This window comes from Artibeus jamaicensis, unplaced genomic scaffold, assembly GCF_021234435.1.
Source record: "Artibeus jamaicensis isolate MK-2021 breed Jamaican fruit bat unplaced genomic scaffold, CSHL_Jam_final contig_1016, whole genome shotgun sequence".
Taxonomy (NCBI): Eukaryota; Metazoa; Chordata; class Mammalia; order Chiroptera; family Phyllostomidae; genus Artibeus; species Artibeus jamaicensis.
The window spans coordinates 2,549,213-2,576,048 of record NW_026521195.1 but is presented as its reverse complement, the minus strand read 5'-3'; the positions used below and the strand labels follow the sequence as shown (position 1 = coordinate 2,576,048).

General features: G+C 44.6%; 1 protein-coding gene across 3 annotated transcripts; it reads right to left on the bottom strand.

Moving 5' to 3' along the window:
• Positions 1-24,527, bottom strand: VSTM2A (V-set and transmembrane domain containing 2A). 3 transcript variants are annotated; one of them, XM_037155983.2, is made up of 5 exons: positions 24,103-24,527; positions 22,157-22,323; positions 21,028-21,078; positions 17,999-18,338; positions 1-1,874 (listed from the first exon to the last, which is right to left on the bottom strand). In XM_037155983.2, exons 1-5 carry the CDS (start codon positions 24,179-24,181, stop codon positions 1,786-1,788), a joined length of 726 nt encoding a protein of 241 aa, XP_037011878.2. In that variant the 5' UTR covers positions 24,182-24,527; the 3' UTR covers positions 1-1,785. The 3 variants fall into 3 exon arrangements, with proteins under 3 accessions (XP_037011878.2, XP_037011879.2, XP_037011880.2); XM_037155984.2 differs by having other exon boundaries at positions 1,806-1,996; XM_037155985.2 differs by lacking the exon at positions 1-1,874 and adding an exon at positions 2,029-2,133.
• Positions 24,528-26,836: the final 2,309 nt, after the last annotated feature.

The window sequence follows — 26,836 nt, the reverse complement described above, 5'->3', positions numbered from 1 at the left end:
CCAAATGAACAAGAAAAGTGTCAATAAAAGATTTAGCATGAAACATTAATTCTCAGAAGATAATGTCAAGAATATTATGAAAATATGCACATTGCCTATAATCAAGTTGCAGAAAATCGATGCATTTACCTTTGAAAAGCAGAGGTATTCATTGCCTTCAAGCTTCAGGTTAGGACCTTAGGCTGGAAGATGATGGTCTCCTGGGTTTGTTATGAAAGAAAATGGAAGGATCTCTCTGGAAGGGAAACGTAGGTCATTTCTGTCTCAACCCACATCGATTCCATAGTGACTATGGAAGACACGCAAAGTTCTGTCCCATCATTCTTTGCCAGAGGAGAGCACAGGTTCTATAGAAAATAGCCTGAATTGTCATAAAACCCAAAATAAGAATGGAACATGTAAAATTATAATCCACTTAACTAGCGGACACTGAGTGCATGATCTTCTTCAATCAGAAATTTGCAATCGTCTTTTGCATATTCTATTTAGCCAACAACCACATTTTCATTTTTAATCAGGAGACATTAAGATGTAATTAGGAGCAAATAACAGAATGACAAAGCTACAAAAAAAAACAAAAACCAAAATGCATCAAGGTCCCAGGAAGCACACGTTTAGCTAGCCACAGCAAGAAGCACTTGTCCATGAATCCAGGGAATCATGGCGGCCTCTTCACCTTCCCCAAGTTCACCTCCAAGGCCAATTCTCTAGGAGCATTGCTGCTCTTTGACGGTGATGATGGTGATAATGATATGAAGGTTGTGGTCAAAACCAGAGAGGGTGCATTCCTTAGAGTCAAGAGACCCTCGAACCTCAACAGACGTCATATAGAAAGAAACGTAGCAAATTCCAACAAGCATACACACAACAGAATTAATTCATTTATCAGAGACCAATACAATTTTGAATACGCATTTTCCAGAAAGAAGCATGGGCCAACAGAGACCACCCGCAGCTGCCAAACCTGTGGAAGTGAAATGATGCATTACAAAATTCCCACAACATACGAGTCATAGGTGAGAAACGAATGGTTTATCAAAAAAAAGTTGGCCGATGACCCAACATATAGATATTTATATGTATATATTTATATATATAATGATAAAAATCAGCTTGCATGAAGGTCATAGTCTATCTACTTTGAAGTTATATCACACATACTATAAGCAATTTACAGAATTTGTCAGATTTGCATATACAGGAATTGCAAAATGAATTAAAATACATTGAAATATAGAACACTCAAAATGTATTTCTATAAACCTCCCAGGATTGACAGGGATTGGCCGTAATCAGCACTTGCCACCATTGAACAGGAACTACAATCAAGAAAAAGGAGGAAAATCCAAGAAAAAGGAAAAATTAGAAAAAAAATTCTCTCTTTCATTCTTTCTTATTTAAAATAATGTTCTCCTTGTTGCCTCGTAGTGTTGGTAATTTTGTTGTTGCCCCCCCAAACCGGGGTTTCATCTGGTGATATTTTATGTTCTGTAGTCTTTTCCCTTCCATTTGCTTCCTGCAGACAATGGGTCTTTTGGTAGGAAATCTGTGGTATCCATAGTAAGTATTTACTATCCCGATGACGTTCAGGCCAACCCCTGAGATGATTAAATAGCCAGAAGAAAAGGGAAAAAATAGATCTTGCTATTGGAAAATGTCCTATCGCTTCACACTAATTCTCTCCAAACAAAAGATCAATGATTTGCCCAAGAACACATTATGAACAAAGCGTGTGAAAGCCTCTTCGTTTATGCTTCCGGAAGCAGGCGCTCCTTGGGTAGGCAATTAGACTACAGTGGGTGCGGAGTGGTGCTTGGAGTTTAGGGTCAACTTTGCTGTCCGCTCCGTAGATTTTACAGGCGATTTGCTCTTTGCTTTAAGAAGAGAAAGTGATATTGGAAAAAAGTCAGCACTTTAGATTAAAGCAAAGCACCCTTCACAAAGCCACAAACAAGAAGCAGGACAGAAAGTCCATGGCTTGTAGCTATCCTGGCACCTGCGGAAGAAGTTATAAGATATTCGCTCATCTTGAAGATTTCCAACGCTCCTTATCAGGCTGTTTAAACACATACACATACATATTTAATTAGCTCGCCAGCTTGGCTCTGGTGCCCATGAATGTCTTGGCATGCACTGTAAATGACAACACATACAAAGCATTTCAGTCCCGGGCAATCGGTCGTGCTTGTGTTTTCAAACAACGCCTTTCCACAGTGGGGACACGCGGAGGAACAGATCCGGAACAGCTTCCTTCCTGCCCTTCTCTGGGGTCCTTCTCTATGGTCATGGGGCTGTTCCTCTACCGGTGCCTACAATACCAATGTGCCCTGCTCTCCTGTGGCTTAAGCCTGAAACCGCAGGAGCTGCCACCCAAACCGAGAGCAACAGCGTCTGGTGGGCGGGGCCTGTGTTCGGGGATGGGCTCGTGTGGGCGTTTTCTTTTCCTGGGAGATCTTTCTCAATGTTACCCTTGAAATCGGAGGGAAACAGTTAGTGCTATCAAGAACTGACAATTTTTGAAAGACCTTCGAGACCTCGTAAGGGAGACAAGTCCATTGTACTTTTGCAATTTTTCTTGATGCATTTTATCTAAAAGCTTCTAGTTACAAATGATGTATCAGGTATTGTTACTAGTAAGAAAACAAGAATGTAATTGGGCTCAAAGCATTTTTCTCTTTATTCCTTTTTAATTGGAGAAAGATTAAAAGGGTTTGGGGGGTAAGGGCAGAGAAATTCAACGTCTTGCGTATTGCAGCCAAATCGTGTGTACGTCCACACTGGCAATGACAGCAAAGCAGGCACAAGTACAGGGCTGTCACAAAGTGGCTGCCGTAGCACCGTGGGGGGCTTGCTTCTCCCATGACCGTGTGGTTGCCTCCCCTGGCTGCTTTGCTGTCAGGTCACTTTAGTGCGGTCACAGACTCACCCCTGTTGGGTAGGGGAGCCACGTGGTAAACGCAGGATGTCCTCAGAGAAACCTAACGCCTGAGCGCCCAGTGATGGGTCTCTGGAGAGTGCTCCCTCTCTCAAACTGGGTGCTAAAGGTCAAAAATGCAAGAGCGGCAGTACAGTCCCTGTGAAACTCTAAGAACAAAGATGGTGTGGGGGAAACAAATACGATCTATGAAGAACCACTAGCACCAGAGTTTTCCAAAATTAAATATGTGTTCTTGGTATCCTTGGCAGAGAGATGCTTTGACAGGGACTCATTTTTTGAGAAAAAAAAGAGGGATGATTGATTACCTGGCTCCTTAAATCATTAATGGCACTTGACACAATGTCTGATATTGAATAGAAGTTAAAAAATGCTGACAGCAACACTCCTAAGTAAAATGGTTCACTCTTTAGAGAAGATAGTTTGTGAAATCGTGGTTTCCTTTTTAGCACGGGCATTGCAAATCGGCTCAAGTGGACTGAAACAGTGTATTAGTCTCCCCTTTCTAAAGGGATCGCCCAGGACAGAAAGCACCTGGCCCCTCATTCCTATGAGATATAAGGGAACAGCCGCCACATTTGACTGCCACTTCCATCCCCAGTATGTCCAGCATGTGCAAGTTAAAGCAAAATTTGCATTGACACTGTAATTGCGAAGAAATGTAACTATGCACTGAAGAGAGTATTTGAAGGCTACTCAAACTCTGAACTGCCACGTTACAGCCAATGTACCATTATAACACAGTACTCCCCTCCCCCACATTATTCATCCATTCTAGGCACATGCATTTTCTAGCATATTTTTAATTAAATGACATTTATTTCTTTCAGGCCAATGACAAAGTTTTTCTTTCCTGCACAGTAAATTCTGAAGCAAATCACCAATCGTTTTATAGTTTATGCCTTGAACAAAGAGTTATGTACTTTATCTTTGTAATCTCAAAGACCACCTAGTGAAATCTGAGAATCTAAAATACTATAATCTGTCTTGTGTAAGTGTCACAAATACTCATCATAGTCAATTTCATTAAGAGGTACACTATCCTGAATATAACATTATTTACTCTTATAAGTACACACATCGCTTATCAAACATGCTATGGTGTATTCTATAGACAGTCAGAAATTTTTCTTGGAAAAAGACTTGGGCCACTCACTCAGCCTTACTCGCACTGTGAGAGCAGGGACATGCCATTCACACTGTCATGAACCTATGAGAGCCAGGGCTGCGGTCAGGAGCCCTGGGCTCTAACTGTGTCTGCCACCATGTACCCCTAAGATCTCAAATATAGCACTTATTTCTTCCATGGTTTCTAAGAGGAGCATAGTAACTATTCATGTATTTTTCCATATTAGTATGCCAGACCTTGTGTTGGACTAGATAGAATCAAAACTTTCTCTCCTTCCTTCCTTCCTTCCTTCCTTCCTTCCTTCCTTCCCTCCTTCCTTCCCTCCTTCCCTCCCTCCCTCCCTCCCTCCCTCCCTCCCTCCCTCCCTCCCTCCCTCCTTCCTTCCTTCCTTCCTTCCTTCCTTCCTTCCTTCCTTCCTTCCTTCCTTCCTTCCTTCCTTCCTTCCTTCCTTCCTCTATGCCCAGTGCAAGCAGGATAAGCTCTTTACTCCCTAACATGACCAAGCAACTCTTGCCCTCCAATAACCTGCTGTCCACTGTGTCTGTCCCCACCCACTCCTTGTAAACCCCTCTCGCCCCTGAACCTCAGCGGTGTTTTGGTTTTGCCTTTCCTATGGTCATGGCATGGCTTATACGGGCCTGTGAGTCATTATAGTCCTATCTCATCTCACTGACTACCCTATAAGCTCCTTAAAGCCAAGGGCTGAAGTTTTAGCAATTGTTTTTCACCACTCTCAATGTCTAAAACAATGCCTTGGGAGCTTTTAAATGTTTACTCCCAACACAAAATACTCTGCTGAGGAAGGAAGAGAGATGCCTCTCTGTAAGTCCCGTGATGGACCCAGACAGGGAGCGAGCGTCGGCGACGAGCCCAGACAGAATCCAGAGGTTTCTCTCCGCTCGGAAGGCCCTTTTGTGACCTCCTTCGACTTCTATGCAAAAAAGATGCTTTTCAATTGATTTCATGCTTAAATGTTTACATGATGCTCTCTCCAGGGTCATTCCTTGGAAGACAGGGGAGCATTTCCTTGGTTTTGCGAGTGGAGAAGTCTAGGAGTCTTCTAAGTCCAAGGAGCGTGGACACTTAGCTTCCAGTTTTCAGCCCTTTTTGCCCTGCATGCAACAGCCAGTCCCATCACCTTCCCTGCGATGAGGGCGTGCGAGTGTTCATTTCCGCAGAGGGTGCCCGTGACAGTGAGAGTTGGGCCAAGGAGAACTATGAAAAAATCTCAGGTACTTCATCTTCACTATAATGATTATTTTAGAGAGCAACAGAAAATTCCATCGATTTCTTTAAAACAAAACAGAACAAACAAGCAAAAAAAATGACAACTCAGTCATGCATGGCATGGTGTCCTTAGCAAGAAGGGGGAAATGACACACAGTTACTCCACCATCGCGATTGTCATTGTCATTGAGGGCCCAGCCCCCACCTCCACGCCTGGTTGAACTCAGCACAGCATCCGGGACTGGTACGCCCACCTTGAGCCCCTGGATCTGCGGTCCTGAGGCCGGCATGGGGCAGGCTTGTTTAATAAACGCTGCGCCCCTCTTCTTGCTCTTGTCAGTCTCCAAAAGCATGAAACGGGACTGGGCATCTGCTACATGCCAGGGAAGGTGCCGCAGGCACTTCGCATGCGTTGTGTCAGGCGTCTCCAACACCCTGTTACACTGCAGATCAGGAGCATCTAACTCAGTGACATGGGGTAATGTCCCCCAGGTCCCATGGGTGACCGGCAGTAAGGCAAAAGTGCAGAAATGAAGAAACATCGATGCCGCGAGGACACCTGGGATGCAGGTGAGCTCCTTTCTGGAACTCCTGGGACAAGTGCCCTGCCCGCCCTGTCTCCACATCTGTTAAATGGGGATGGGGAGCCATGGCCGAAAGGCACACTAATCTTTTCAGGGGCAATGCAGTGCTATACCATGCTGGAGTGAAAAAACTTGTTGGTAGAACACTTCTTTCTCCAACTCTGAGCTGATAAATACTGAATATGAAAACATCAGCCTCTTAATTGTCTTGGACATTAATAATAAAGTTTGTTTTGCTCCATGTGGTGTACTAAATGTCTTACAATAATATTTTGAACTTTTCATATTACAGACTTTTAGAATTTAAACTTTCCTTCAAATTCATTTAAATAGTTGGGTGAGAGGTGGCTTCACCATTATTCGTAGATGTTGTCTTCTTTCTAAGAGCTTCTCTTTTCCCAGCTTTTTATTCTGATTTGAAAGACTGGGACCCTTGATCAAGCTGGTTGATTGTTCACAGGGCCACTCTCAGTTAATGGCGGGCACGGACAACCAGAGTGCTGGTCTACCAAGAGAGATCATCAGAGAGGGTGTGAGTGCTAAATTCAAAGGGCCGAGCGCTGAGGCACAATCTAGAGAGTTGACCCCCTGCCCCCAACGTTGACCAGCTCTTCCAATGCCCACTCTCTCTGGGGAGTGACTCTTGGATGGGTGAACTTCCTGTGTGAGGACAACTCCCAGTTGTGGTTTAGATCACACCGGGGACGGTCACAATTCAGGGTCCCTGTCTGTAGATTTGGGTGCTGTTCCCCATATGCTCTTCTCTTCTTTTTTTGGTTTGAATATCTAGCAGAATCAAAAGAAGTTAAGAAGAAGAGAAAGAAAACAATTTCTTTCCCGCCGAGGCTTAGCGGTCTGACTCCAGATCCTGTATTTTGTAAATGTGACTATTAGTGGTACTTTTCATACAAACAGACCAAAAAACGGATGTCCTCCAGTAACAAAAGAAGCAACAGTCTGATGATTTTATTTTTGTCTGGGAAGAGGCCCAGCTGAAAAAGAACAGAGCGCCTGGCTCCAGGAACAGCCCGGCCTTGGACACACGTCTCCTTCGGTACGATGACAGCCAGTTTTGGGCATGGCCGTAGCTGGGGGAGAAAACCTGAGCTAGCCTTTCATGCAATTTTTATTCTGGCTTGCACATACTAAGTAACTATTTAAGTGGAAAAGTCACATAATAGGATGATTCTATCCTAAACATTTTTTGTTAAAGAATACCTTTTTGTTAGAATTCTTATGGGTCCAGTGCCAGCTTTTTCCCTTTAAAAAATATGCTTCATTTTGGCCTAATCCATAAACTGCTTCTTTGATTGAGCCCGCTCAGGCCGGCAGTCCCTGCTTAAATGTCCTTTCCTTCTTTCCTGTGGTCAGCAAAGTCAGTCTTGGTGGCTCGTTAGGAGGCCTCATATTACAGCTCAGGGAAAGAGGTGCAGGTGCCCATATGCACAGGTCTACATGACAGGGCACATGGGGGACAGCCCATCCACCTCAGAATGTTCTAGACTCTCTTGCTGACATGAGTTCCTCTAGGCTTTCAGGGTTTCCACCTTCCCCAGGGACTCAGAAAGGGACACATGAAAGTCATTCTGCCTCCCGCCTGCTAAACCCACAGTGCATCGACACAGCCCATTTTCATTGTGATTTGCTCGCCCAGCTGCTCGGGGTCAGATGGGATGATGATGATGGTGGTGGTGGTGGTGGTGGTAGTATTTCTCGAGCACTTATTATGCCTTTATCCCTGCCCCGTGATCTGTGAGGTCCCTGAAACTGTTTTGCTGAGGAAGGAAATTTGGTGAGAGGGCATTGCTCCCTGCTCAGGTTTCTGCAGCTGGTAAGTGATGGAGCTGAGGTTCAAATCCAGTTCTGTTCAACTCTACAAACTAACTGTCATTATTTCACTGGCTGATTCTTCACACCTGAAAACCTTACTTTCTCAATCTTGCCTAGTTCAAATATGATGAAATATGAGTGGCTTGATGAAGTGGAAGGGACAACATATATACTAGTGGAAAAACAAATAAAATATTTTCAAACGAAGACATTTTAATGTCACTTGTATTTAATAATGGTGCAATGCATAAATAAGAGTAATTTATTATTAGCACTGCATTTACGGGTATATAAATAAATGCTGCTAAAGTGCTTGAAACTATTACTTAAGGAGCTTAAAGCTGCCACCTGCACATATGTTTTCATTATTAATCAGCAAACTGTATGTATTCATAACACAAAGGTAGAAAGTAATCCATGCCTTGTGGGAATGATCCTGATTCTGGATTAGGCATTGCACAGACATGCGCTTTTGCTGCCCATGGTTGCAAAATGCCTGGTTTGTCCAAGGGATTAAATAAGTACTTATCTTGGGGAGTGAACAGGGAAAATTGTGAGGACACCTGAGACCGATGTGGGGCATCTTTGCTGCAGGCTAGAATAGTTAGCCCGGAGTGGGGGAGCTAGAGTTGCTGACTGCTGAGCAAAGAGGTAAGACAGATGCACGTTTGTATTTGAGTGATCACTCACTGATGGGAAGGGGGACTGTCTGTCCTGCCCACACCTTCTGCCTGTTGTGCTAGACCCTGGACTCCAACTTCGCCAGAGGGAGAGTCCCCATCAAAGATGGAGACATCTTGTAGTTTAGATCAGTGGCAGCCGAGAGACTCAGAGTCAAGAAACAGAAGGAAAAGAAGGAGGGAAAGAAACATGGCTGTGAGTAGAATCTCATTTTCCTCATACCTTCTCATGTAAGTGGAAAAAGAGAAAGTGATCAGCATACTTTATAAATATAGCAATTTGCCTACGTTAAAAAATTAATTTTAATTGTTTAGCAACTGTCTGTTCTTGAGGAAAAAATCAGGTGAGGACCTAATGCCATAGGCCATAGAAAATCATCCAGGATACAGCTTCAGAAACTGCACCTGCTTCGGCACAGTAAAACTTCTCAAGAGTTTACCCATATACTGTCCAAGTTTGAGCCGATGATTTTACCCTTTCCCTTAATATAACTCTTTCAAAATTAACTGAATTAGAATGCTTTATAAATTACATTCATAACAGAAGATTTCTTGGCCATCACAATTAAGTAATAAACAAAGATAGTTGAAGATTTAAAAAAATCTATATTCTATTTAGCAAGGCATACAAATAAAATGATTAAACTACATAAATATAATTGGTCATGAAGTATAATTGGAAACAAATGAATATTGTTGTTGTCAGGGATATGGAATGGAGGATGGCCTGGGTACTGTTTTCTAATCCTCCTTCTCCATGAACACTCAAATGGTCTGGGGTGGCTTTCTTAAAGATCAGCCAAATTACATAAAAATTCATGTATCTTCTTAGCAGTGGTATTAACCTCAAAAGTGCTTTGTTAAAATATAATAGTCAATCTCAAAACATTTATTAACTCTAACTCTGTGCTGAGCACAGTGCGAGGTGCTTCAATAACACCTGGTGTCAAGACCCAATTCGTACCCTTTTCACCCTTCATTAGCGTTTTATGCTAACTCCTCAGAGTTTGCTGAGCAGCACTGTTTTGGCAGAAGTATTGGAAGCAGCCACCCTCCTGCATGTGTGTGGTGCCCTGCAGTGTAGGAGCGCTTTCAGGACCATAACTTTATTTCTTTAAAACCTTTATATTTTCAGATCTTTGGAGGTAGAGTGAGTTTTTGAATTCTAAAGTTTTTTCTTTTTTTCTATTTAGTGCTTCAGATTCTACTGCTTGGTCCCCAAAGCTAGCATTTTTTCGAGTTAACTCTTTACAATGCTAATGGAAGTGAGAAAATTGCCTTCAGGGCAAATAAACTTGTTTAATCAGAAAAATTAAAAATAAAATACTTTCCAAATGGCCGAAGAAGATGCTGCTATGGATGTAGCTACTACATAAGACATCTAAAGAAAAGAAGAAAAAAATTCAGCCTCTCCTTGCATGATGCTTGAGACCTTTGTATTTTGAAGTTTGGAGTATCTGGCTGCATCATTCCCTCTTCATTCCAATTCTTGCATCTGTGAAGGTATTCATTCAATTTGTTTAATTTAACTTCTTATTTTTATGTTTTCAAGTTTCCTAGTGGCAGGCTTCACACAATGAGGTAGTCTAACTCCTAGCTGTTACAATTTGCTCTAATTCAAGCACTGAGAGTTTAATGTCTTTGTGCATACGGGATTCTGAATTCATGCAAAAATGGTTTTGCAGACTTTTTTGAAGCGGTCCTATTAAATGCAATGTAATTACCCTTTATAAATATTCCAGGGTATTGATTTCCCCTGACACTCCCTGTGACCACACCATCACCCATCGCTTTGCTCCAGCTGTGAACTGTGGGGGCCGAGTGACTCATACCATGGAGACGAAGAGTGTTGCCTCATATTTTCTTTATGGATGTCATATGTGCTTGATTTATTTAGCCAATGTATGTTTATCAAGCACACCCACTGTTTAGAAGGACAGAAAAAATAATTTGATGGTCAGATTCTCCACTCAGATCTCAGAAAATAAGATGTAATGATCTTAATTTCAATGCTACTAGCAATTTCTGACTACACTACCTTTATAACAGTACTTTTAATATTTACATGTATACACATGTGCACATGCACACACATGTACATGTGTGCATGTATTTTAACTTGTCATGGGCTCCACAATCATACAACACCATTGTTTTACTTCACCTTTGTTTTTATTGAGTACATTTTATTTGTTTAGTTTGTTTTCCCTCTCATGAGCCTATTTTTAGATTTGGGAAATTTTAAATAATTTTCATAGCAAAAGTAATAAATCATCATTGTGCAAACATTATCAGTAAAGAAAAAAATCAAATAATTAGAATCATAATTTATCTTGACTTCTGGTGTACATTTTCATATATTTTTCCTGTGGTCCTTCTATGCACATGCCTCAGATGAATTTATTTGTAGTCTCTATATTTTTATTTTAAAGTTTTACATCTATGTTGTTTATATTAAATTTGGTATTCAGTCCTTTCTAATTTCACTAAACATTCTTTGAAAACATGTTTCTAGGAGCTGTTGAATGTTTGTTTTATGGTTTAAACACATTCATTTAACACATTTATTGGGTAACTTTCCTGCTGCGTGCGCAGTTCGGGCTTGGGGCAGGCCACTGAAACTGGTGTCCTGCACGTGGTCCTCGTCTGCCCTACTGCTTGTCCTCCTTGGGCCGTCCACCCGGGGGCATCGCTGCAAGGGCAGCCCTGCCACTCACCTGTCCTCTCCAGTTTTCCTCCGGAGGGGGAGGGAGGGCCAAGCCGCCGTGCAAGGAGTAACAGCAGACTGCCTCATTGACTATCACCTTGACTGATGACAGGGGTCAGTTTTAAAAATCTTTGTCAGGATTACATGTGTCAAATTTTTTAACATAACTAGGGTTGTGACTGGGAAAACCTGACATATTTTTAATACTGAGATTGCCCACCCCAAAACATAGCAAGTTTACTCTGTACTTAAACCTGAACTGTTTTAACAAAGCATCTTAATGGTCTTCACATTTATACTACTTACTTGTGAGTCTTTAAGAAACTAGATACTTTATACTTTTTTTGTTACCGTTGATGGTTATGTATTTGCCCCAAGTATTTTCTATTTGAGTATTGCTGTCATATAGACAATTGATTTCAACTTATATCTTATTTTATCTTCATCAGTACTGTCTGATCACTTTTGACAAATCTAAGTCATTTGGAATGGATTACATAATCATAGCATCTGTAAAATGACAGGTTTACTTCTTTTCTTGAGTATCAGACACAAACATTTCCTTGTCTGTTGCACCAGTTTTTGGTTACATTTGTAAATTAAACACATTTTAAATTATCTACAGGAAAATATTTTCACTTGCATTTTCATAATTGTCAACCTCCAGAGCCTCGGGCCTCTGATTTCATGCTAATTTTCTATGCCTGATTTTTCTTTCCTACTTAGCTCTTTATTTAGTCAGATTTCATTTGGATATATATCATAAATTGTGGTAATGTTTCCCTTTGTCATTTATTAATTAAATAAATCCTTCCTTAATTATAATCTTTTTAATTCAGTAGATATTTATTATTTTACATAATTTTAGAGTTGTCTGGGCTTATTTTCTTTCATCTTTAGTCATACTTACATTCCTCAGTTATTCTCCTAAATCATGGTTATTTAAAAGTATACTTTAGTATCTGACATGTAAAGAGGAAGAGAACTGACCATTGCTGAGCTTGGTCATGTGCCAGGTTTGCTCTTATGTCACTTAATGTTAACAATGACCTTGGAGTACATGTGTTACCACCTCCGTTTTGTAAGTCAGCACTCTGAGGTTCAGAGAGCGCATGCTTAGCCTGCTCTGCAAACTGGTAGCAAGGGAATCTCGGAATCAGATCTGTATCTACGTGCTACCCCAGACTGTGCCATTCTTACTAGAAGCTTCTAAATTCTTTCAGTTTCCTTTCTCTTTCAAGTTTTAATAGTATTTTCACTGGTTTATGACTTAAAAAATTCCAAGGGTCTTTTATAAAGAACTTGAATTTAATTAATAGAGCAGCTAGTGTGTATCATTGCAGCTCCCAAATTGTTTTTTCAGGTCGTGCAGTTCAAATTCTTTAAAATCCTTTGGAATTTAATTATGTCTTACAGTAAGGATCTAGTTATGACCTTGGGCAAGAGAGCTGGTGGCTAATCTGGTCAGGTTACATAGGGGACCACTTACCAACTAACAGCATTGTGACAGAGGAAAAAAGGAAGCTCTGAAATGATAAACAGTAAGGCATAAGCCAGGAATGAAGACCCAGTCTTCCTTTGAACTCATTCCCCTGTCCACACACCCAACAAGGCAAATACTGGCCATGGTAGAGCCAGGTGGCACCTGGCATTTGCCATCATCTTGTCACGGCTGCTAACAATTAGAACGTGTGAGCCTGATGCGTAATTGTCCTGTTATACCGGCAAGCAGCGACCATTGACGGGGGCTTGGTCAGTGCCATGCTCTCTCTGCATACAGTTGCAATTAGTCCTCCAAAGGAAGAAATGGAGACACACCCAGCTCTGGGCAGCGGGGCTGGGATGCGAACAGCCTTCCTCCCTAGCTGAGGTGTCTACCGCCCGACCGCTGAGTGGCTGGGTCAGAGGCAGAGGGTCAAAGCAACATCTTCCTGTTTCTCTCTGCTCTTTGCAGCCCTGAGGCACGCTCCCATGCTGGGCTTTCAGTGGCAGCAGTGTCCCTTGGGAAGTAGCCCTCACCTTGCTATTAGGACCTGTGTCACCATGATCGACAAAGGGAGGTCCCTGCAGCAACTTCTCAACCTTTTGGTCACCTACCCAGAAAGCTGCTTCTCTGGCAGCTTTGTGTTGCTGTTGGAGACAGGAGCTTGGGACATTGGCAAAGCTGCTCATGTCCCTCCTCAGTGACAGAGCTCCTGGTCATCACAGCTGGACCTCAGGGTGGCCCTTCACACATTGGCAGGCCCTGCAGTCTACAGCTAGTGCCGAATTTCAATGAGTTAAGTTAAATATGGTTTGTGGGAGAACTTAGCTAATAGAGACTATTAATTTACATAATTCCAGTTCAAACACATCTCTAGCAGATTCACTGGTCTGTATTATCCCAAGCATTGCCTCAAATCTATTTTTCATCTTACTCATAGACCCTTGGTTTACATAGCAGCCATTTAACTGATGGAATTGCAATGATAAAATTAATTTTACCAGTGTAAGCAGCTGGGTTGGACCATTTAAACCAAAATCAACATTAAGGTCTGAATTGCATGCCTGGCTCCCTACCTCGATGTGGAGCACTGTTTCCCTCGTATTTTAGATCAGGAAAACACTGCTGCCAGCCCCTCAGCCCGTCCCCTCTCTCTCCAGCAGCTTCGACTTCTGTCTGAAGATCATTTCTGCTACATCTGGCCACTTTTGGAGAGCTGCCACGCTTCTCGGCAGCACAGGGGTGGGGAGCTTCTAGCAGTGAGAACAGCAGCTGCCTCTTGGGCTCAGCTCACAGCACGGTCGGTCGAAACACAATAACCATGTTTTGGAGTTCAGAGAATCAGCATTCCCGCCGAGCGACTAGCGACTCCGTACAGACTCCACACGTGGAAACATCACTACACCTTAACCAGGGTCGGTGCTCACAAACGCTAGCTGCTGAACACAGGCACGAACAGAAGAGCTTTGCTGAAGCCCAGCTCAGTATGCGGGGAAAAAATCGTGGCAAAAGACCAGCATCTCTCTCTCTCTCTCACACACACACACACACACAGTCACAGTAAATGATAAAATTTTTTTCTCATCAATAAGACCTTTTTAGTGTCAATGATTCTCATCATTTACTGCTTGCAAAAATGCCTATTCCTGATTCTAGACTCCAATTTTGATCCCAGAGGGGCTGCATGCATGAAGTCCTGGAAGATGAATTTTTGCAACTGGCATCTGGCAGAGGTCACTTGCACTACGCACTTTGAGAAGCACTGTTGAGGCCCCTTGATCCATTTCGGGATAGTGACAATACTATCTATGTAAGTATAATTACAAGAAGAAGAAAACAAAAACAAAGACGGACCATTTTTCTCGCTTTCCCTTTTCTCCCTGCAGACAAACTCTGCTTGCTGTGGGCACTTAAGGAGATGCACATGCACGCTGTAATGTTTGTAGCCAAGAAGTTGTCCCCAGGGAGACCAACAAGCTGCTCTGCCTGCCACTGAAAGGTCCGAGAACATAGGACTCTAGTCCTCAGAGGAGGAGAGTCCCGAGAAAAGAGGCCCACAGGGCACAGGATGGTATCAAAGTCGGCACAAACATGTTGCTTTGGGACCTGAATGAAACGACTATCAATTCTGACTATGACAATAGCAGAAAGCTATATAAAAGAATTCGCATCAGCCCATAGGGAATGACCCACACAAAAAAAGCCAGCATTTCCAGAGTCACAGAAGTAAGATGGTATCAGAAAGCATCCAGGAAATACCACTTAGGAGGAGCATGTGTGAGGATGAGGGGACTCAGGAGGAACAGGGCTGCAAACCGGACCTGGAGAGGCAGTGCAGGCGCCCTGCAACCAGCATTAGGGAATACCTGCTCTGCTATGACCTGGCCCTTGTGTTAGAGCAGAGACAGGCACATTACGAGGAGCCGCTGGGACAGAGGAGAAAGCAAAGAGGGCCGTGCTGGGAAGTAGATCCGTGCTCTCGAAACAGACAGGACGCCCCGTTCAAGGACAGTTTGAAAGGACACAATAGAACCAATGATGGAGGCATTGTGGCCATAGAGTGGAGAAGAGATGATAAGCACAATTTCAAGTTTCCACACATTGAAAATGGGATGGTGTTATTCAAAGAATTTGAGAACACCCAAGAAAGAACGTTTGTGTTTTGGTGAAAACACCAGTAAATTCCGTTTTGGCAATTTGGGTTTAGGGGCCTGACCTGGCATTGTGTTGCCATGAAAAAAAACCCACTAGAAAACCGAGGGCCTGAAAACACCACTTTGCTGGTATGGCTCAGGAGTCTGTGCATGGCTTGGCTCGGGGGCAGCACCAGCTTGGGACCACTCACAATGCAGAGAAGTAGCAGCTGGGGCTGAGGTGAAAGGCTGGCGGGCTGGGGATTCACCGCTCCTTAAGGTGGCTACACTGATTAGATGGTTTCTGGCTTCTAAGAGGCCACAGCAGAAGCTGCCCGTCCCCTAAAAAGCCTGGTCTGGAATGAGTATGGCCTCACTTCATATCCTCTTGTCCAGTGGTCACGGGCCCGCCCAGAAAGGGGGCCGCGGGGAAGCCTCTCAATGGGAGGAGTGTCAAGCATTGTGCAGATGTCTCTACCCCGCCACAGTGCTGATAGGATGTAACTGTGGAGAAATGTTGGGGGACAAGAGTGAATCTCAGCCTGGCTCCCCTGAAAGAAATCAGAACTGGAAACGTGGGTGAATGCAGAGGGAACAAATGAGTGAATAAATGACGCCTGGGTGTTGAAATCAGCTTTATTTGAATATAACCTGAAAAACTATCAAGCAAAAGTATAAGCGAGGATGTGGGTATCACTGTGAGTGTAATAGATAAATGTCCATCCCAGGTACTGTATGCTATGAAACAGCTGTGCAAAAGCGTGGGAACCTGCACGTGAGTAGGATGGGTGGCCGGGCCTCCCCAGCGTCTGTACCAGAAGTCAGAAAATGTCACGTGTGTAGAGAGTGCTTTCCAGTATTCACTGGTAGAAAAAACAGACCTGAAACATTCTGATATATTTCAGACTAATCTTTGCTCTAAGCAGATGCTGCTTAGTGAATGTAGGCTTTTGGTGAATGTAGGCTTCCATGAGCCAGCATTCCTTCCTTCCCAGTGAGTGAGTGAGCCCAAGAGTGGGGTGGAAATTGAGCAGGGATTTCTGTTTGAAAACTGTTAGAAGATCACTAGCTTTTACCAGTTAGCTCTGATCCCAGTGCTAAAAAATATGTATCAAAGTAAAACAGGTATCTGTAGAGTATATTACATAATCAAAAGTAAATCGTTTAGAAATAGAACATTTAATTCCATGCTCAGAATCCTCCATTGGACTGGGTAATAAAATGTTTGATTTTATTCCACAGCATGGATTTCTGATAGCTGGTGTGAAATATTCTACAGGGGCTAATAATTTCACTTCCATGATTTTGGTGTTTTCTCTAATTAGGCTGTAAACTGCCTGCTGAGGCTGCTTTGTAATTTTGTGTAGGTGCTTCTGTTGATAGCGCAGAAGAGAGATGAGCAGTGTCTCCAAAGAGACGAGATCTTTATCAAATAATGAATGTGCAGATTATCACCATTAAGTGCATGTACAGGTGTGTGCTATACGCGTACATGCAGAGGTGTAAGTACATACGTAAGCACATGTGTATACTCTAGGTATGGTTTTGTTCTTTAATTTGGGAAACAAAGGAGACGACAAAGAAGAAAATGAGATGAAGCCAAGCAAACTGAGCTTTCGAGAGGGCAGATCACCTATGCATCAGACCGAGGTTATCGCCGTGACTGAGGCCTGCAGAGGCAGGTGCTGGCCTGCACTGCAAGGCGGTGCAAACTCCCCAAGGACCTCAGTCGAGCTCCCTAGAAACATGCCTCTTAGTGCGGGAAGCATGAGGAGGGAACCTAGGTCGGCACACGGTATTTTAAAAGCATGGTTCACAAGACAGGATTTAAAGGTACAACTAAGATAAGATGTAAGAATATATACATACTAGATATAGAATTATATATAACATATATATAATTACCCTGATGAAATGACCAGGTTTAATGGCTAAGGCGACCTTGAAAGCTAGCAATGTAATTTTCTATGACCAGTACTCGTAGCAATAATGTTTCGATGACAAACTGCAAAGGGAAAACCTTCAAGAACGATCGATATTTTTATGCCCCTTCCATCCTGTAGTATCGCACTAAGTGCGGGAGTGAAATACAGAGCATTCGAGGGTTGTGTGAGGTACTGCTTCTTCCAAGAAGCCTTTATCCCGCACCAAGGTTGAAACTTCAGTGAGTTTCCAGGCGGAATGATTGCATAAATTAATGCTATTCAGAAGGGCTTTAACTTGCACAGCTGACTTGGGAAATGCGTGACTAAGCTTCTCGATCGGCATCGGAGGCACATTTACAGGAGTTGTCTTATCTCTGTGCCACTTCCTGCCATTATCATCATCACTTTCATCACAGGCAGCTGACGTCTCCTTCCAAAGCGCGAAGAAGCCCTTGGAGACTAGTCCTGCTTAAAGCTATGGGTCGCTGAAAATGTGTCTTTCATTTACATTTTGAGGAAGTGAAACCTCTTAATTTGGGTCATTTTCGAGACATAAATCTGTAGAGAAAACGAACATGCACTTATAATGCGACCAACATGACATGATTTATTGCTCTTAAAATGTGTAAATACAGAAGGGAGAAAAGAAGTCTGGCCCTGAGATCCCCTGACCAGGGAGCACTGCCAGCCACTAAAGGCCTGGTGACCCCTGGGCAAAGGCCAGCCCCAGGCTCTCTGCGTCTCACCTCATTATTTTGGCGGAGCCAGGTCTCTGGCGTTACAACCTGTCTACTCTATTTGACCAATGGTCCTTAGGAGGGTTTGGTGAGTGGTAAAATGAAAGGCTCAAAATGGGTTTCCATACCTGATTGTGGACTTTGTTTGGGGATTTTGGCTACCGCTTGAGGGCTGGAGGTGGGGGCCGTCCGCTGGTTGGCAGAGCCTTGGACGCTGCTGCTGGGGGCAGCTGCGGAGACATTCTTTCGAGGCTTCATGTCTTGCAGCCACATGGGCGAGGCTTCGAAGGCCTGCATCCTGCGCGCGTGGCTGTTGGCGTTGACCTTCAGGTAGGCCTGAGCCTTGTGTTCTTGCAGCTCTCCGTAATTGGCGTCGGTCACCCTGCACTCGTATAAGCCTTCATCCTTTTTCCTTACTTTGGAGATCTGCAGCTTGTGGGAGATGTCATTGCCTTGGACTTTCACTGTCTGAAAGATTGCAGGTAAAAAAAAGAAACAAAACGAAGAGCTACATCAAATGATGGTGTCCCCGTACTTTGCCCTGAGCTTCCTCATGTTGGAAAGTGAAAGAGTCTTCATGGCCACAGCCAGAGAGCTCGCTCCTAGGGTGTCAGTGGTGAAATGCCAAGGTCTCATTTATCCTAGTCTATTCCACCTGGCTTCACCAAGCGTGGCATAGTAGTGCAATCCAACCAGCGCCACATTCTGTGAGCCACACGGAATGGCAGGTTCTGGGAATGGCTCTGTGCTTTTCCTATCATGGGGTTGCCTCTGCCTGGTTAGCTCAGCGGAAGGAAGCACGAGGCCAAGTCTAGCGTTTACGCAGCCTCTGTTCTTCACTTTGGGCTCCAACTCTGAGAGGTCACGAAAATGTTTTGTGGGTGGTTGTGATCAATGGTGAGATTACCTGAGAATGTGCTATTATCCCCACACTGCAATGACTATTGAAGGCACTGACAAAATTACAGTGAGATGTTAAAGAGTTTTATTCTCAAGTTTTTGGTACACTCTAACCTATAGTCATGGGATGTCATGGCTCAGGGTGCCAATTAACATCACCCGAAGTCTTGTGGCTCTCATGACCTACTCCTTGCCATTACAGGGTCTGTGTGCTATTGGAACTTGAATAAGGCTTTGATTTTCCAAAATTGAAAATGGCTCTTATTTCTTCCAGTAATTTTAGGCCATATTAATGGCAAAATTACACATATGTATAATAATATGTAATATATATCCATTAGCATCTTCATCAAAACAGCTAGATTTGAAATACGTTATATATTATCAATGATTGGCTGAATGATGACGAATTTCATGAGACATTCAGGATTTAAGGACTCGGATGATGTTGAAGGAGCAAAGAAGTGAAAGAGACAGAAATTTATTCTGCTACTGGCTGTCACACTTTCAAATATCCATAAATAATTAAGATAACTTGCAAAGTGTTCACCTGTTTATTACATAAAGTATGTATTGGATGGAAAATTACATAGATAGCAATACTACAAAAATAATGGAGATGAATAGCTTCTAATAAGTCCTCAGTCTCCATAAGTCTGAGTACTCATTATTATCCCATTTTATAGTAGAGTAATCTGAAGCCTTGGGGGGTGGGGCTTTGGTTGGCGACTCTCAACACCGGCCGCAGGGAGCTGGGCTCTTCTGAGGCGCTGTGAGAACACACTCTGGCGTGGAGCAGTGTGGACACTGGGTCTGCATCTCCACGGGGCAGAACTCAATTCAGTGTTTCATAAAAACTCTCCTGAGAATCTAAGCCAACAGCTGCTGGTTTAGGACATACATTCAAGGTCACTCGGTAAGCTGGGAACAAATTACTTTCTATCTCAATCTGTGTCTAGATCTCTTTACCGTTTGCTAGACTCTATGAATTGGCAGAGATAACACTGTTAGCAGTGGTATCCAGCGTTTGGATCTGACTGTGTAGCGTCCCTCGGTCAGGGCGTGGCAGCCGTTTTCATCACTGGTCTTTGGGGGTATTGCAAGTGAGAGATGAGTCATCGATAAACGACCTATCTAAACACACGTATGTATGAAAAACGAAGTATTTATGAGAAAATATTGTCAATAATTGGTCTGACCAAAGCTTTTCCATCGCTGTCTGAAAACAACAGTTTCTGTGATATAAGAATAATTGAAACAGCCTAAAAAATCAGTGAGTTTATATATAAATATAAATTGGAATTTCTGCTTTACATCATTTATTTGTTTGACATTTTCTTCCATTTTGAGATTATACATTTAGATGATAGAATTTGATTTTATTAGTACAATATGTTTATACTGTTAGTTGTGATGTAACTCCACCTTATACCTCTTTCTGCTACTGTAAAGCCTCAGAATAAATTTCCTTTTTAAATGTGGGTCATTGGATTTTCAAACTCTTAATATATATAATACATAATATCTAATGTATATTTATGATTAGCTGACCTCATTTCATATTATATAATTATTTCACTTCTAGTAATGAAAACTTCTTTACTATTTACCAGCAAATTAAGCACATGCTTAATAGAAAATTAAGCATTTCTATTAATATAAAATGATTCTGTGTGGCTTCATTAAGGTAGAATAAAAAATGATTTTTATTTTATTTTTTAATTTCACACAGTTATGAAAAATAATAACTAGTAAAGTAGAAATACATCTCTATATTTTAATTAGGTTAACCTCTTCAGTTATGTTTTTATGTTTATATTGGCTTTTGGTTTTATATTTATAGGATTTCATGTTAGTGTTTTACTCCCTATTAAAGGATAATTATTTCCATAATTTTGAATGGAGAGCAGTATTCCGCTCTTTACTCTTACAGTGATGTAACTGTTAAAAAGCAAAAAAAAAAAAAAAAAAAGGGTGTCACCTCTTGTGATGGCAAGATTATTCTCTAGTAACTGATTAAATATTTATGTGAATACAATAAATAATTTCATTGTACCAACTCTAAATCGGCTTCGGTTTTTACGCACTGGCTCTCGACCGGCTTTTGTAAAATTGCCTTTTCAGGGCCGATAAGTTAAAAGGCTTAACAAGAGGGCCATAATAAGTTCGACACCTAAAACGCCTCGATTTTCACCGTGGGCCTGAGTGCCGCGGACAAAGGCGCGCGCCCCCTGTCGCCGGGCCCTGGGATACTCACACTGATCTTCGTCCCGTCGTTGTCGGGGTCTCGCTCGGGCACGAGCTCCACCTGCGGGAGGAGACGAAAGCTCAGCCCCGGGACCGGCCGGCTCCAGCTCCGACCCGCAGCGCGGCGCAGGTCGTGGCGGAAGCATGTCAGTGGCTGGAGCGGATTTGGCAGAGAAGAGGAGCGCGGGCCCGCCGCGCGGGGGCGCTGCCCGGTTGCGCGTGTTCGGCTGCGACTGGGACTCGCGGTGCCCGGGAGGGAGGGACGTGGGGAGGGCGGGGACTGCAGCGCGGGCGCGCGTGTGCGTGGAAGTTTGCGGGGACCAGACTCGCCGTCTTTGCCCGGACTGCGTCCCTTCCCGGGGGTGTCACGAACAGACTCTTTTTCTCGCCCCAGCGGCCCCAACCCGTCTGCCGCCTCTTTTGCTGAACTCTGTCTCCAATCTGTGCTCTCACCCCCTTTTCCCTTCCTGTCTTCTACCCCCTCCTCCTTTTCCTTCTGCTCCTCCTGTCTCCGCCCCTCCTCCCCATCTCCTCCCCTTCCCCCTTCCACCCGTACCCTCCACCCCGCATCCCCAACCCTTCCAGCGGCCTCCAGACCCGCGTTCACTCCCTTCTCACCCCTTTCTCCTCCACCGGGCCCTCTCTCCTACTGTCCCCCCTCCTCCTTGCCCCTGTTCCCCGCTCCTTCCCTCTCTTCCCCCATCCCCTTCGCCTCTCTCCCCCTCGGTCTCTCCCCACTCTCACTAATCTCCTCTGCCAATCTCAGATGTGGGGGCGGGGGCTGGAGACACCCAAAATTCTCCCCCCCACCCCACGGTCCGGGAGACGGGACAGCGAGTGTCCTGGGAGGAGTCAACACTGTAGTGCCATCCCGGACATCCTGACAATAACCTGTACTAACAGGAGGAGGCCAGTCCTGGTTTCAACCAGACAGACAAGACTTGGTTTCAAACCAGAGTCACCAGGACATATTCCAGCTCATTCCCTGGCGTCCCTGAGCTTCACCCGCGCCAAGCGGGCTGCCGGGTTCCAAGTGGAGCCCAGAAACCTTCTTGGGCCGCAGACCTCTGGCTGGACACCCAGAGGACTCAGGGGACAAATGCGGGGGGCAACAGGAACACGCGACTCCGATCCGCTACCTGCGCACCGGCCACCTCGGCCGCCGGCTCCAGGTCCTCGGGGCCCCGCAGGAACCACCACTGGATCTCCAGGTACACCGAGGCGGAGCCGCTCTGGAAGGCGCACGACATCTCCACATTCTGCCCCTCGGTCGCGGTCACGTTGCGTGGAAACTCGGTAAATTTTGCTGCGAAACAGAAATGCATCCTTTTAGATGTCCACACCATGCTCGCCAGCTTTCTTTCCTTGAGAGATCACTACATTTTTCTTGGACTGAAAAAAAATATAAAAAACAAAACCCCCTCTATAACATCCTGCACTCCGCCTGGCTCCCCATTCCCCCTCTCCTTTGCCTCTTCCTGCCTTATTTTTGGTGTGGCGTCTAAATCACTTTGTTGTCGATCAAGTCTGGATAATGGAAAGCCTAACAAGCTTGCCAATACTCCCCCCCCCCTTTAGCCAGGCTCCTCAGTTAGAAGCAAAACAAACCTTTTGTCAGACTGCAGCACTCCCCCAAATTTACTGAGGGGCTCAGTGGGGTGCATTTTAGACAAATCGGTCAAGTTGATGTATGGGGACAGGCTCTTGCCTCCAAGTTTCTAAACAATCTATGATAACTGGATATTTGATGTCATGGAGAACAGATCATGATTACCTGTCAGAATGCACCTTCCCTGACATATCAAAATGATGAGCATCTGTGACTCAAAGACCACAGCACTGAAAGAAGTTGCACACTTCCTACACTGCAAACATTTCTCCCTCTCCACATTCACTTCATGAGCATTCCTACCAAGCCCCTGCCTTGTAAATTGCCAGACATCATGGGATGGAAGAATCAGACACCTGGACTCTGTTCAGATGAAAGGTTGTTGCGAAGCTACTAGAGCGGTTTTTTGCTTCTCTTCATTACCAACCCCGACCCTGCTAGTTTGCAAGATTCATGGAATCCTGGCAAAACTCACACGGCTAAGAGGCTCCCTGTCTCTGAGGCATTTGTCTGCTATGGAATGTTTCAGATGGCTGTTCTTATGTTGTCTGAGGGACACTTTGGGAAGAGCCGATGGTTCCCTACAAGTGGCACTGAGAGGTTTGTGGCTGGCAGTTGTGCACAGATGCAATGCACGCTTATGGAGAGAAGGACCCTGGGGGGCTGCAGGACAGGCTTGGGGTGGGTGCACATTTCCCCCACTTTTTAAGGAGAGACACCATCCTTGTCCCTTTTCACGGCTGCATGACACCCTGAATGGTCTCCGTGGAGAGGGGTCTGCATTTATACTCAAAGCGAATGGGAGACGCAGAGAAGACATTCTGATGGGAAAAGGACTTTTTGTTCCAGCCCGAGGGAGGAGGTGGCATTTCTGCCTGAGCAGCGATGCAGTCCTCTGGCCGTGGCGCTGAGATCTGTTCATGGTGCTGAAATGCGAGCCCTGCAGCCTGCGAAGTCCCGAACAACTGGATTCAGCAGGCTGCCGCCGCTGCTTGGAATGCAAGCCATGCCTTTTTATGGGTCCCCGGGGACGCCTGTCCTTTGATAAACACACACGCAAACCAAGTCACACGGACCCAGAAAAAAAAGAAACTCGAAACCCATTCTGCCTCCACGGACAGGAGGACTGACCGTGGAGAGTCCCTGTTTGTTTGCGACGATTATGTATGCATGAGTGGTTACCCTGTGCATGCACACACACACAACACACAACACACACACAACACACGCACTCCCGTGTGTCTGTTCTCCGAGTCCCCTGCCTCCCTGTCAGGCACCAAATAGATTTCTTTCCGAATCTAGCATGCCTACTATTTAATCAACTTCAAATAAAAACGCCGAACAGAACCCTATTCCACTGTTACTTGCTGGGAAGCTCACATCTGCCTGGATACACACACACACACACACACACACACACACACACACACACACAGACACAAGCAAATGCACATTTGCCAATGAGCACACACTTACCTTGAGAAGAAAGCCCTTGCTGCACGTATAAAACAGAAAAGAAGACAAATCCAACATACGCCAAAAAGATCCCCATCATTCCAAAATAGAGAGAGGGGGTCACATCAGTGTAGCCAACAGCCAAAAAGCCCCAAAAGAAAGGAAAGCCGCGGAGTCCGAGGCTGCTTCAGAGCCCCGGGCGCGACGCCGCACGCATCCTGCTGCTGGCTGGGCGGGACTGGCTGCAGGAGAGGGGGTGCCGCTGGCGAAGGGGGCCGCGGGCCGCCGCGGCTCCGCGAGCCTGGGCGCGCAGAGCCGGCTGGCAGCGCGGGAGTGTCTCCGCCGCCTGGCCGCTGCGCCCCGCTACCTGGCGACTCGGCCCACGTCAGCCGCGGCTCGAGCTTGCGTGATCACTGCCCTCCCTCCACGCCTCGCCAGCCGGGGAAGTGGGGAGCGGGCCGGGGCGGGCGGAGGACCTCGCCGGGCTCGCCGCGCCGCAACTTTTCCCTCTAATGGCTGCGATGATGCCTTTAACTCTCTGCTCGCCGGGCCGCCCCGCACCTGCCGGGGGCTGGGCCGCGCTGTCCGCAGGAGGCGCGGGGCTGGGCGAAGCTTCTGTCTACGGCTTCTTTCTGCAGAGCAGAAGCATTTGATTCCCCCCCGCCCCCCAATGCGCTTCTTTCCCCCGTTGATCCGGGTCTCTCCGGCCTGGGCTTGCTCGGCGCTGAGGAGGACAATACGCTCGCCAGTCTGTGGGCAGCAGGGCTGGGGCAGCAGCTCAGACGCGAGGAGGAAGTTGGGGCACGTTGTGGGGGACGGCATGGGGCGAAAGAGACTGCTTCGGGGCGACGAGCACCGCCGTTGGAGGGGCACGTCGCTTAACCGGTTATTAACGGCCCGAACTAGAATGATCACATGCCATCATTTCACACCAATTCATCGCTGACCGCTCTTCTCCCGCGGAAGAGAAACAGCGCAGGCAGGCGCCAGGGCCCTGCAGCTGGCACATGGGAAAGATGCAAAGTCCGAAAAGTCACGCACTGAGGGAATTTTCCAGAAAGGAAAGCCCATCATGCCCCGTTTACTTTTATTTACTTAAAAAATTCGCGTACCCACTGTCTTCCGTGCCTCTCTATCCCCAGGGTATTTTGGAGCAGGGGCAGGGTTTGAAACACCAAGAAGGTCTCCGTCCTGTGGTTTGTTTTGCTTATTTGCTTTTCTTTTGCCTAACACAATAATTATTTAATGTTCCCCAGGATGTTACGAATAAGGAATGTTCTTTTAGGAACAGAAAGTACAACAAGTATTAGAATTTGGCACATATCTAGTTATTTGCCCTGGAGAAGCTCCGAGATGTATATTCTATTTCTTATTAAGAATGAAAAAACAGTATACATCACATTAAAGACTCTACTTGTCCTTATGAAGTCCAACCATTTAGTCAGTGGTTTTAAATCTTTTTACGAAACTAAAATTATTTGCTATCTCAGCAGAGTACCAGATGTTTTATTCCCCTTATTATTTCTATCAATACCACAAATCTACAATATTATGTGGAAATATGACTCAGTCTTAACAATGTGGTCAGGAAACCAATGCAGTACAATGCATTTTCATTTTACTTGCAAAACATTTGCAGTTGGCTAGTTCTTTTGCCCTCACGGAAAAATTAACCGTAAGATGGGTGATGCACTTTTAAACTCCTGTTTGCAGCTTCATGTGGAAGTCTCGTAAAAGGTCAGAAAACAAAGTCACAGTAACTTCACATCAATATTATTTATTTTCTGAGGCTACATTGACTTTTCACTGTGGGTAGAGGCAGAATATAACATTTGGGGAGAGCCATGGGGAATATTTCACATCTGCTCACATCTGGGCCAAGAACATGCTGCCTCCTTCTGCACTGAGCAAAGGGTCCAGAAGTGTGTCTTTCCAGAAATAAGTCTCTTTATGCCCAAACACGTGCTTGTGGACAATGTGTTCAGAATCTAGAAACAAACCCAAGTTAGTATACCTATCTCGTATTAAATAATATTTGGAAAAATCACACTTTCCAGGTAGCTCCAGCCTTAAATTTGATGCCTAACTGATGATACCTAATGTGTATCATGAGGCTTTATTTAGCTTTATTTGAGCCTTCAACTTAGACATGTGATTAGTAAGTCATGCACATGATCTGTCTTCAAGGTTATCTGTGGTTGGAAGAGTTTCTAACATAGAGAAAAAGGCATCAGATACCAGGATGGTGGTTGCCTTACTGGAGGGAGGGGGTAGAGAGTAGTAAAAGATAGAGGGGCCAAATATACAGTTATGGAAGATGATCGGACTGTGGGTGGCGGGCACACAAAGCAGAGTATAGACCATGTATTGCGGAACTGTACACTTGAAACCTATGTAATCTTGTTAACCAATGTCATCCTAATGAATTTAATTTAAAAAATTAAAAAAATAAGAAAAGTTCTAACCTAAAAGGGAAAGAAATAAAGGGGTATCTGTTTTCAGCAAGCGGAGTTCTGAGTTAATTTAACAAAAGCATCTCAGCCTTTTTTAAGGGGAACTTGGTCACTGTCCCTGCAAAGGAATAAGAAAAGTAAGATTAAAATGTGGAAAGGGAAGTGTGAGAAAAGCTTTCACAGTACAGATAAAGCATCCCACACTTTAAACAGAAAGTTATAACATCAAAGCAATGAGAGAAAGAAAAAGAAGGGTGGAAGAAAGAGAGAGAGGGCAGGAGAGAGGGAGGAAAAGTTGGAAA

What these genes read in the sequence shown, in the direction of transcription:
- VSTM2A (XM_037155983.2), bottom strand. Translation starts at nt 24,181, where the DNA reads ATGATGGGGATCTTTTTGGCGTATGTTGGATTTGTCTTCTTTTCTGTT. An exon ending in GCAAGGGCTTTCTTCTCAAG is followed by an intron (nt 22,324 to 24,102) that starts GTAAGTGTGTGC and finishes TCTGTTTCGCAG; the next exon opens with CAAAATTTACCGAGTTTCCA. An exon ending in CAAACAAAGTCCACAATCAG is followed by an intron (nt 1,875 to 17,998) that starts GTATGGAAACCC and finishes CTCTTCTTAAAG; the next exon opens with CAAAGAGCAAATCGCCTGTA.